Raw genomic sequence first — 12,710 nt, forward strand, 5'->3', positions numbered from 1 at the left:
ACCAAGTGATTTACTTTGGATAACAACATATTTTCTTTTTGTGTTAATAGAACAAAAATAAATACTAGAAGAATTCAGATATTCTAGTGTCTTTTTCATTACAGATGTTGTCTAAAATTTGAAATGAGGTACCATGGGGATATGTTTTTTAATTAAATAGTTAAGCAAAATCGGAATGTATCTGTAATTGTTTGCATTTCTAGGTTCTTCTTGAATATGGAAAAAATGCTTACGCGGAAGAACTACAAATTTCGACTGTTCTCCATGCCACCCCTTGACACGCCTCCCTCTCCTTGCCAGTCTCCAAAGCTACTAGCAGTTACAGTTCAATGTATCAGTTTCCAGATAAAAGCAGGTAAAAATTACAGGACAATTTCTTCGCAATATCCGTGTTGTCTATCCTCTGGCCTTTAGATGGCGCTCTTCCTTTATTCTCGCAGCTATGCGTGGTAATAGGGTTACACTTCAAAAATTGGACTAAACTATCTACTAAAGAAAAAAGGGGGTATCCCTTCAGAAAAAAACATATTAATATTCTTTCGCCCCTTTTTGCGAACTGTGAAATTTTATATAGAACAGTGAGAAGTAATTTACAGATGTCATAACGAACATCAGGTTTAGTGATGCTAAGCTCAATTTTTCCTCTCCCCCTCCCCTTTCGAGTATGCAATGGGACGTGCTGGCGGTAAGTTTTGAGTTTCGGCGCGAAAAAAAGCAGTTTGTAGTCAGGAAGTTAAGCCTGCACGTCTTTTTTTTTTTTTTTTTTTCCGTCCCTCACGTTTTATTCCTCCCTCACGAGGCGGGGCGCTTCTGAACGTTGGGAAGGAGTGCGCGAGGCACCGGTGAGCGAGGTGGGGGGAGGGCGGGAGGCCTCCCGGCTGCGGCAGTAGCGGTTCGGCGTAGGAAGCTCCGACCTGTGTAAGGATTATCTATCTATAAAAAATATTTATATAGCAAATTTAGGAACCGCCCATCTCCCCCCAGAGCAGAGGTAGGCGACCTTGGCTCTTTTATGACTCGTGGACTTTAACTCCCAGAATTCCTGAGCCAGCTGTGCTGGCTCAGGAATTCTGGGAGTTGAAGTCCACGAGTCATAAAAGAGCCAAAGTCGCCTACCTCTGCCCCAGAGGAAGCAATGGTACTTGGAGGATGGAGGCGAGCGGCCATGCCTGCTTTTTATTTATTTGATTTTAGTCCGCCTTTATTTACTTGATAAGTAATGCAAGGCGGTGACCATCCCTAATACTTCTCCCTCCTATTGTCTCCACAACAACCCTGTGAGGTGAATTGAGCGGAAAGAGAGTGACTGGCCCAAAGGCACCCAGCGGTTTTTTTCATGCCTAGGGCTGGACTAGAACTCAATCTCCTGCTTTCTAGGCCAGCATCTTAACCACTAAATCAGCCCTTGGTGGTGGTAGGGGAAGAAATCTCCTTTAGGCTTCTCGGGTGGGGCTTTCCTGCCCTTGCCTTTCTCCGTTCAAGGAGAGAGTGGGTCAGTTCAAAACAAAAACCCTACTTTAACGGAGCCCACCCCACGCCTTTGAAGCTTGGGTGAAAATTTACCTGGGTTGGTGTCTTGGGAGTGCATGCTCCTTCCTCTTTTTCCATTAGGATTTTGAGTGTGGGAGTAGGGAAGAATCAGGCACCTGGCCTGGCTTTTTGCTTGGTCAGGCTTAAATTAGAGGTTACTTTGGACCTAGCCAAGTTAATTTGGAAGCTAGTTTTTGGACAAGGTTAATGCCTGGAATGTAAAAGAAGAAAAGGAGAGTAATTCCATCTAAGCTTGTTTTCCTCTTTTGTTTGTTTTTCTAGGAACAAGATGCCAAAGAGAAAAGCAACCAAAGTTTCCAAAAAGAAATTGGCAGTAAGTGGCATTTTGTTTTAAAGTGTGCATAGGTATTTACCCCTTCTTTTTAATGCAGAGGCTTGAGTTGATTCAGGTGTAGGAATTCTATAAATTTATTTAATTCTTGAGCCATTTAGTTTTGCAATGACTTTCTGAACATAAAACATTAGATCGTCAATTTTTGTGACATAGTTGAAGTAGGGCTGTTCACTACTTAGTACTTTGTTTTCAAATTGTTTGCAGTGTGAACATTAATGCAACCACATGTTTCTCTGGGATTATATAGCAGCTAGAGAAAACAACTCCATGGTTTTTTTTTCAATAATTTCCAATAATTTTTATTAGAGATTATATTAAACAAGTAGAACTTACACAATTACAAAATATATTAAAGAAAATAAATAAACAACTTCATGGTTTCAGGAATAGATGCAGCAGCTCTAAAATATTAATAGGTGCCTTGTGCAAAGCTCTAGATGGTAGTACTACATATGGCCCCTGCTAACCTTTTCTTAATTTGAATTTATTACTTATTTGTAACAGCCTCTTAAATATTTAACTTTCTGAAGAGCTTAGATAATGTGTTTTTTAACATTGCTATGTTAAAAAAGTGCATGGAGCTTTTGAAATTCAGAACTTTAACATCTTTTGTTCTGGATGGAGTTATATTACCCCAGATAGACCCAGTGTGCAACTTGTGGGTTCTCCTAGATTTACAATTCCTGCTTAAAGAGCAGGTGGCAGTTGTGGCTTTGAGACCCTTTGTGCAACTTTGGATTGTGTGGCAGCTGGTCCTTTCTTGCTTTGGAAGTCCCTGCACTCAGTCACTCAAGCCCTGGTCATCTCACACTTGGACTATTGCAACATGCTGTAGGTGGGGCTACTTGAAGAGTATTTGGAAATTACAGCTGGCACAGAATGCTATCTTGTAGACAGTTCTTGGGGCCCCTAGGGTGGCCTGTATCACCAGTTGCCGGTTTGTTTCTAGGTTCAATTCAAAATGTTGGTTATCACTTTAAAAGTTTAAAGCCTTACATGGCATGGATCCAGGTTGCCTAAAGAACCATCTTACACCAATGGGATTGCCCCCATCCCACTTACCCAGTAGAAAGGGATACGATGTCTGGGATAATCAGTTCCTTCAGACAGACCGACCCAGGTCCTTTTTTCGTAAAAGACGAAACCAAGAATCGGAAATATTGTAGTACTGAAGACTCCACTCTAGATATAGGTGGGAAAACCGGAAGGTTTTCATAGACTTCTGAACCGACACGATTGACCGTACCTTCGGGTTACCCTCGTATATTAAGAACTGGTGGTTAACAGACCATGATAAGACAACTCCCCCATGCATCCTGCTCCCTCTCCCCATCTTTGTGAATGTTAAGCTAATTTAATATTACTATTTATTGGTTTGATGCATTAATGTTTTTATCACTTTTTAAATAATTGCCTAAAGTTACCTGCAGGTGAAATGGTAGCATATAAACTGAATAAATAAATAATCTTTTTCCTTGCAGGGATATCAAACCAAGCCAGACTCTCAGGGTAAACTGTTTTCATCTGAGGAGCCTGATGTCTCAAGTATTTTGAAAATTCCTGGAACCGGACAAACAGAGGAAACTGAAGACTTATTTGGTTAGTTATTGTCTGTAACATTTTTAAGACGTTCATACATAGTTATTAGAGTGGTCTGCTTTCTTACTGGCACATTGGGTAGCCATCTGCACTCTGAATTATTATTTTTGCTTACTGATGTTGGATTTTATATTTATTGTAAGTGATCAGGAATTATGCTGAGCTGGTAATGTAAAAATAGTTGTAATGAATAAATATAAGATATTATTCCCAACTGCAATTTGTAGATAGCAATTGTTCTGACATGTGTGTAGATTGAATAAATGCAGAATAAAAATATGATTGTGTTACATTTCCAATAAGCAAGTTAAATAAATATAAAATACATACTGCATCCAGTTTTGGATGCAGTATGTATTTTAGGAATACTGCATCCAGTTTTGGTCATCACGATGTAAAAAAGATGTTGAGACTCTAGAAAGAGCACGGAGAAGAGCAATAAAGATGATCAGGGGACTGGAGGCTAAAACATGTAAGGAATGGTTGCTGGAATTGGGTATGTCTAGACTCTAGTCTAATGAAGAGAAGGACGAGGGGTGACATGATAGCAGTGTTCCAATATCTCAGGGGTTGCCACAAAGAAGAGGGAGTCAAGCTATTCTCCAAAGCACCTGAAGGCAGGACAAGAAGCAACGGATGGAAACTAACCAAAGAGAGAAGCAACCTAGAACTAAGGAGAAATTTTCTAACAGTTAAAACAATTAATCAGTGGAACAACCTGCTTCCAGAAGCTGTGAATGCTCCAACACTAGAAGTTGTTAAGAAGAGACTGGACAGCCATTTGTCTGAAATGGTATAGGGTTTCCTGCCTGAGCAGGGGGTTGGACTAGATGACCTCCAAGGTCCCTTCCAACTTCTTTATTATTATTATTATTATTAATAATAATAATAATAATAATAATAATAATAATAATAATAATAATAAAAATACATGTATATTATAATGTCTAGTACATTTTTATAAATATACTTATTTAATTTTATGGATACAGAAAGATCAAATATAAAATCCTACCAAGATAGCTACAGCATCTGGATTAGCTTTAGCATTAATAAGCAATTGAATAATAAAAGAAATTGCTGTGTTTTACAACAAAGAATTTTAAATAATATACCCAAATGTGATATTAAAAATTAACATTAGTGTATTGCAAAACTATACAATGAAGTATGTCAAATTTTGCTAATTTGGAAGTTGAGCACTTGCCACACAGATGCTATTTCTTGGTCATTGCTTTGTACATCTTTCAATTGTTCAAAGAATCTCTCCCTTTGGAAAACTTTGAGTAGGTCCCAACTGTGCAAGTAGTGCTTTTCACAAGGCTGGAGGAGCTGCCCATATTAAACAGGTCAGCATTGTTGGCTGTAAACAGCTCAGTGTCTAGTCTCTGGAATTCTTGTGTGAATGCCAGACTGAACAGCAGTTTCCTTGAGCCTACTGCCCTCCCTTCTCTAATTCCACACTCCCTGTTTTCACAGAAACAGGCATGGCAGATACCACCTTTATTTTTATTTGTTTGTTTATTGTTTAAATTTATTTACCACCCATCTCGCCTTGAGACTATCCTCTGTAAAATGCTCATATTAGTAATACCTTTTACTGATAAAATTTTTGTTTGCTTTATTCCAGCACATACTCTTGGGACAGGGTCCAAGTTTTATAACAGATACGTTTTACATCTCTGATCAGCATAAACATTTTCTTCCATTAATTTGTCCTAATGCCTACTCTTAAATCCTGCCAGCTATGCCAGGTATATTACACTGAGGGCTAAAAATTCTATTCTCACTTTCATATGACCAGGCATTGCTACTTGCTCAATGTCTAGTGGACCAAACTAAGTTAGAACCCTAGAAAAATCAAGGTGGGATATCAACCTTTCATGGTATCTTGTTCTGCGTGATTGCTTCAAAGAACTATAGTTACCAAACACTTTTATACAAGGCTTATTGCATCTTGGTGTTTTTTCCCCTCTTCCTAATGTCTTTCTCTTGAGTGAAACTGCTTCATGCATTTCACACAGAAACTATTGTTTTGAGATTTTCTGTGATAAGACATGCAGGGTCTTTTACATTGTTATAGTTAATTAGTACTTTTTCATCCTAGATCATCCTTTACATAGCACTGCTCTATCTGTATTCGAGGAGGAAGAAGAGGCTAATAATGGGAACGATCAATATTCAACACTGAATGAGTCTGCCAGCAATTTCTCTGATCCAGAGTCCCCAAAGAAAAATGCAAAGAAAAGGTATTCCAAAAATAATAAGTTTATTTTCTCTAGACTGATTTTCTATGTGTACATGAATTTATTAGTGTGTCCAGCTCTGCTAACTTAATCCAGCTATTAATCACTTATATAACTTCATTGAAGCTATGTCATCCAAATAGAGAAGTGTTTTGAGCATATCTAATACTTCATTCTAAAATTCCTAGTAAAGTACAAATATCAAGTTAAAGAATCAGTTATATTCTTTATTTTTGGTGATTTTGAATTGGCTTTGAGTTTGGTCTCTACATAGATAAGACTTCTTACCAACATGTTTTCTTATAATCGTTGCTTCTCTGTATGTTCCAAATGTACTGCTTTTTCTTTAAAACATTTATACTTTTCGAGTCGGACAGGGTCCAAGTTTTGTAAGGACTTGCACATCTCTCATTAGCATAACCATTTTCTTAAATTACAGTTGTGAAGACAGTAAAATCTTGCTTAACCTTTTGTACTTCCTCTGTATCATCACTATCAAATATTTAGTTCTTACAATAGAGTCCCAAAGGTGGCATTTCTGATCAACTTCCTCAGGATTTGATTTTCTTACAAAAGTCAGAAGATTTTGGACTTTTTGCATGCCAGCTTTTCGGAAAACCTTGAAGACTTGGATTTGTTCCTGGGCATGGGAGTCAGATGGTTAATTAGAGCTGAGACATAGTTGTTCTGATAGTTCTGAATTTTTTTAATCTGGGTTGTCATTTTATATTGTTTTTTATGTGTATTTGTACATTTTTATATGACATTAACTGCCCAAAGTTATTGGTGCTCTCTGAGCTTGGTGGTTTTCTTGCAGACTTTTCATTACCAAACTAGGTAACATCAGTGCTAGGAGGGAGTGGAGTTTGATCTTATTTTTATATACTAGTGCAGAGGTCCCCAGCCCCCAGGCTGCGGCCCACTACTAGGCTGTGAGCTGTTCAGAACTGGGCCATGGAAGCAGCAGGCAAGCGATGTGTGCTCCATTTGAATGAGCAGTAGAGCATGAGCCCGCCACTTGAACAAATGGAGCTGTGCACGCTTGCCCACAGCTGGCACGGAATCATCCCTTCTCCTCCCTCCACTGGTTCGCAAAGCCAAAAAGGTTAGAGAACTCTGTACTAGTGGTTTGCATTGTCAGTGTTGGTGGGAATGTTTTTGAAGGTTCCTTGATTAGGCTGTTGTTTATTGTTAGCTTGTTTGTCTGCATTGATAATTCCTTGGTTGGAGTATTGTTACTTGATTGTTGGTCTAGGCCAGAGGTAGGCAACCTTGCTCTTTTATGACAGGTTGCCTACCCCTGGTCTAGGCCCTAGGGTTAATCTTGGTGTTAATCTCTGCTTGTATGGGTGTTGATTACGGGTGATGTGTTGTTTTGGTCTTTTTGTTTCCTTTGGAGCTTTTTGATTATCTCTTTTGAGTGGTATATAGATTTTGTTTATCTATATGTGCCTATTGATTTGTTTGAGTGCCAGGCCTCCAGGAATTCTCTGGTGCTTGATCTAATATGCTCATACTTTCCCAGTTGAAACTATGGTTGACTATGTCCATGTGTTATAAAATTAAGGAGTTTTCGTCATATCTTCTGATTGCTAGTGGGTATTTGTAAATGTGCTGTGCTACTCTTCTGCCTGTTTGTCCTAAATAGTGGCTGTTACAATCCTTACACTGTTTGTTGTAGATAGATTCCTGTTTTATTTCTTCTGCGGCTGCTAGGGCTTTTGGTTTATTTACTTAGGATGTTTTGGGAGGGCTTTAGTTGGTTTATGTGATACAGTGATGCCATGTAGTTGTAATAGTCCAGAGCTTTTCAACCTTTTCACCCATTGTACCACTTTTAGGATATGGCAACATCCGAGTACCACCAGACACCTAGAAAGGTGTCAAAAACTTGATGACCCAAAAAAAAAAAGGAAAAAAGTGATAAAGTACAGGTAGTCCTCAACTTAACAACAGTTCGCTTAGTGACTGTTCGAAGTTACAATGGCACTGAAAAAAGTGCCCCCCGAGCCACAGCGGAGCAAGACACCTGCCTGCTCGCCTGGCCGCGTTCTTACTCCTGTCCGAGGTTTTCATTGTTGTGAGCATTTCTGTTGAGGATTGGCAGCGGGGTGGGGGAGTGTTTGGTTTTTATTCCCCCCGTCTGCTGGGTGGTTGCAGCAGGTTTTGGTCACTTCACATGACCCTCGGACACTGTGACCGTCATAAATATGAATCAGTTGCCAAGCATCTGAATATAAATCACAAGACCTTGGAGATGCTGCAACATTCCAGCTGATTGGTGCTTCTTCAGGGCTCAGCAGAAGCTCCAGGATCAGTGCCGAGCTCCAGCTGGAGCCTGGCGCTGATCCTGTCGCTTCCATTGAGCCCCGACAGCCCCGAAGAAGCGTGGATCAGCTGGAAAGCAGCACTGATCCTGGCTCTTCCGCTGAGCCCTGACAGCCCTGCAGCTCCAGCCATCTCTCGCTCAGGCTTGTGCGGTGCTGCCACCGGTTCAGCTCATTCCCCTCCCCTGCTACCACTTTTCTAGGATGGTCGCGTACCACCTGCCAGGGGCCAATGTACCACAGGTGGTACCCGTAAAACTGGTTGAAAAGCCCTGTAATAGTCTGTTGGTGGTTTCTGAGATGTTTTTGATGTATTTCAATATTATCATTTACTTGCAGCTTGTGTTGGTTGCCCTATGGTAGGTTGAATGGTCAGGTTTTTTTTTGATAAACTTGTGTGGGTATTCATTTTGTTGGAAGACAGAATTGCTGCCTGTGCTTGTGTTTCTCTGAATAGTGGTCATATATAGTTTCTCTTGTAGGAAGTTAGGTTGTTGCTTAGGTAAGGGAGCACTAGGCTGGTGTGGATAGATTGGTAATGGAATTGTTTTTTTAACTTGCCATCAGTGTTTCTGCTTATGAGGATATCTAGGAAAGATATTGTTTGTTGTTGTTTTTTCTTCCTGGTGAATGTTATTTCTTTGGAGATATTATAATAATAATAATAATAATAGTAAAGTTGGAAGGGACCTTGAAGGTCATCTAGTCCAACCCCCTGCTCAGGCAGGAAACCCTATACCATTTCGGACAAATGGCTGTCCAGTCTCTTCTTAATTGTTGATAGTTTCATATGTTATGACACCTCCCAAGATGGCACCTGAATGTTAGGAACTCCTTTCCTGCTGACTATCTGCTGATTTTACTGCCAGAACTGGTTCTCTGGCAATACTGCTCCCTGGATTTGAATGGGAGCACTTAGGAATGACCTAGATGAGTTTGGATGGCATGGAACCATCTGGGAAGGGGAGTCTTGAAGATTTCAATTCCCTTTGGGAGTGGTCAGAAAGTTAGAGCATCCATCTTCCTTTCAGCATTTCAGTTTCTAAGCAAGCCTGGGTATTAACTTTCACTTTTTGAATTTTGAATGTGTTGCTTTTGCTTTTTGTCTTTAAAAGTTGACTGGCTGATTGAATGCTGATCTTCTTTAACCCCTTCCTGGATTTTATCTTTTTTTTTCCCTCCTTTTGATTTATGTTGTTTTAAATAACTGTTGCATTTCTATATGGAAACATGACATGTCCTTAGATGGTGAAATGCTTTTATTTGAATTACATCAATATTAGAATTTTATCACAGGGTTTTTATATTTTATTAACTTGCAAAATATTTGGAGGTTTTTTTTAAAAAAAAAATTTAACTTTGGATTGACATATGTNATGCTACAGACCCTATTAGTCAAGGAAGTCTGTCTGGCTGGGTCCAGGAAAAAAGCATTTTCTGCTTTGGTTCTTAGCCTTTATAACATCATGACTTCTGAGGTGAGATCTATATCCACCCTTTTGGCCTTCCAAAAGTATCTGAAGACTTGGCTGTGCTAACTGGCATGGAAGCCCAATGGGAGCATATAATTCTTGACCATGATAAGACAACCCCCCCATGCATCCTGCTCCCTCTCCCCATCTTTGTGAATGTTAAGCTAATTTAATATTACTATTTATTGGTTTGATGCATTAATGTTTTTATCACTTTTTAAATAATTGCCTAAAATTACTTGCAGGTGAAATGGTAGCATATAAACTGAATAAATAAATAATATTTTTCCTTGCAGGGATATCAAACCAAGCCAGACTCTCAGGGTAAACTGTTTTCATCTGAGGAGCCTGATGTCTCAAGTATTTTGAAAATTCCTGGAACCGGACAAACAGAGGAAACTGAAGACTTATTTGGTTAGTTATTGTCTGTAACATTTTTAAGACGTTCATACATAGTTATTAGAGTGGTCTGCTTTCTTATTGGCACATTGGGTAGCCAACTGCACTCTGAATTATTTTTTTTTTCTTACTGATGTTGGATTTTATATTTATTGTAAGTGATCAGGAATTATGCTGAGCTGGTAATGTAAAAATAGTTGTAATGAATAAATATAAGATATTATTCCCAACTGCAATTTGTAGATAGCAATTGTTCTGAGATGTGTGTAGATTGAATAAATGCAGAATAAAAATATGATTGTGTTACATTTCCAATAAGCAAGTTAAATAAATATAAAATACATACTGCATCCAGTTTTGGATGTATTTTAGGAATACTGCATCCAGTTTTGGTCACCACGATGTAAAAAAGATGTTGAGACTCTAGAAAGAGCACGGAGAAGAGCAATAAAGATGATCAGGGGACTGGAGGCTAAAACATGTAAGGAACGGTTGCTGGAATTGGGTATGTCTAGACTCTAGTCTAATGAAGAGAAGGACGAGGGGTGACATGATAGCAGTGTTCCAATATCTCAGGGGTTGCCACAAAGAAGAGGGAGTCAAGCTATTCTCCAAAGCACCTGAAGGCAGGACAAGAAGCAACGGATGGAAACTAACCAAAGAGAGAAGCAACCAGAGAAGCTTCCAGAAGCTGTGAATGCTCCAACACTGGAAGTTGTTAAGAAGAGACTGGACAGCCATTTGTCTGAAATGGTGTAGGGTTTCCTGCCTGAGCAGGGGGTTGGACTAGATGACCTCCAAGGTCCCTTCCAACTTCTTTATTATTATTATTATTATTATTATTATTATTATTATTATTATTAATAATAATAATAATAATAATAATAAATACATGTATATTATAATGTCTAGTACATTTTTATAAATATACTTATTTAATTTTATGGATACAGAAAGATCAAATATAAAATCCTACCAAGATAGCTACAGCATCTGGATTAGCTTTAGCATTAATAAGCAATTGAATAATAAAAGAAATTGCTGTGTTTTACAACAAAGAATTTTAAATAATATACCCAAATGTGATATTAAAAATTAACATTAGTGTATTGCAAAACTATACAATAAAGTATGTCAAATTTTGCTAATTTGGAAGTTGAGCACTGGCCACACAGATGCTATTTCTTGGTCATTGCTTTGTACATCTTTCAATTGTTCAAAGAATCTCTCCCTTTGGAAAACTTTGAGTAGGTCCCAACTGTGCAAGTAGTGCTTTTCACAAGGCTGGAGGAGCTGCCCATATTAAACAGGTCAGCATTGTTGTCAGCATTGTTGGCTGTAAACAGCTCAGTGTCTAGTCTCTGGAATTCTTGTGTGAATGCCAGACTGAACAGCAGTTTCCTTGAGCCTACTGCCCTCCCTTCTCTAATTCCACACTCCCTGTTTTCACAGAAACAGGCATGGCAGATACCACCTTTATTTTTATTTGTTTGTTTATTGTTTAAATTTATTTATCACCCATCTCGCCTTGAGACTATCCTCTGTAAAATGCTCATATTAGTAATACCTTTTACTGATAAAATTTTTGTTTGCTTTATTCCAGCACATACTCTTGGGACAGGGTCCAAGTTTTATAAGAGATAAGTTTTACATCTCTCATCAGCATAAACATTTTCTTCCATTAATTTGTCCTAATGCCTACTCTTAAATCCTGCCAGCTATGCCATGTATATTACACTGAGGGCTAAAAATTCTATTCTCACTTTCATATGACCAGGCATTGCTACTTGCTCAATGTCTAGTGGACCAAACTAAGTTAGAACCCTAGAAAAATCAAGGTGGGATATCAACCTTTCATGGTATCTTGTTCTGCGTGATTGCTTCAAAGAACTATAGTTACCAAACACTTTTATACAAGGCTTATTGCATCTTGGTGTTTTTTCCCCTCTTCCTAATGTCTTTCTCTTGAGTGAAACTGCTTCATGCATTTCACACAGAAACTATTGTTTTGAGATTTTCTGTGATAAGACATGTAGGGTCTTTTACATTGTTATAGTTAATTAGTACTTTTTCATCCTAGATCATCCTTTACATAGCACTGCTCTATCTGTGTTCGAGGAGGAAGAAGAGGCTAATAATGGGAACGATCAATATTCAACACTGAATGAGTCTGCCAGCAATTTCTCTGATCCAGAGTCCCCAAAGAAAAATGCAAAGAAAAGGTATTCCAAAAATAATAAGTTTATTTTCTCTAGACTGATTTTCTATGTGTACATGAATTTATTAGTGTGTCCAGCTCTGCTAACTTAATCCAGCTATTAATCACTTATATAACTTCATTGAAGCTATGTCATCCAAATAGAGAAGTGTTTTGAGCACATCTAATATTTCATTCTAAAATTCCTAGTAAAGTACAAATATCAAGTTAAAGAATCAGTTATATTCTTTATTTTTGGTGATTTTGAATTGGCTTTGAGTTTGGTCTCTACATAGATAAGACCAGGGCTTTTTTTCTCAGAGAAAAGGTGGTGGAACTCACCTCCCTCCCCTGGCCACGCCCCCACCCAAACCTGGCCACGCCCCCTTCTTGCTCGGGCAGGGTCGCCTAGGAAACGGGCCAGGGGCGCGCCGACCGAGCCTCCCTATGGCCGCGGTTGTGAGCCAGGCAGGGGCAGAGAGCTGCGAGTGCGAGCGCGCCCCCCCAGATGTTGCGCCCGGTGCGGCCGGCCCGGAAAAAGGTGCCGGAACGCGGTTCCGCCGCGTTCCGGCTGAAAAAAAGCCC

The 12,710-nt window shown here is 39.1% G+C and overlaps 1 protein-coding gene across 1 annotated transcript in view; it reads left to right on the plus strand.

Annotated features, from left to right (window-relative positions):
- The first annotated feature begins 783 nt into the window (after positions 1-783).
- The window catches only part of CENPU (centromere protein U), a 26,649-nt gene continuing 14,722 nt past the window's right edge, over positions 784-12,710 (plus strand). Inside the window, exons 1-7 of the mRNA XM_015831777.1 lie at positions 784-842; positions 1,813-1,864; positions 3,367-3,484; positions 5,592-5,733; positions 9,511-9,535; positions 9,826-9,943; positions 12,009-12,150. Coding sequence (XP_015687263.1) covers positions 1,820-1,864; positions 3,367-3,484; positions 5,592-5,733; positions 9,511-9,535; positions 9,826-9,943; positions 12,009-12,150 — 590 coding nt within the window. The 5' untranslated portion in view covers positions 784-842; positions 1,813-1,819. The remainder of the gene's footprint in view (positions 843-1,812; positions 1,865-3,366; positions 3,485-5,591; positions 5,734-9,510; positions 9,536-9,825; positions 9,944-12,008; positions 12,151-12,710) is intronic.

Source organism: Protobothrops mucrosquamatus, unplaced genomic scaffold (genome assembly GCF_001527695.2).
Source record: "Protobothrops mucrosquamatus isolate PMUCROS unplaced genomic scaffold, P.Mucros_1.0 scaffold_280, whole genome shotgun sequence".
In the NCBI taxonomy this organism is placed as follows: domain Eukaryota; kingdom Metazoa; phylum Chordata; class Lepidosauria; order Squamata; family Viperidae; genus Protobothrops; species Protobothrops mucrosquamatus.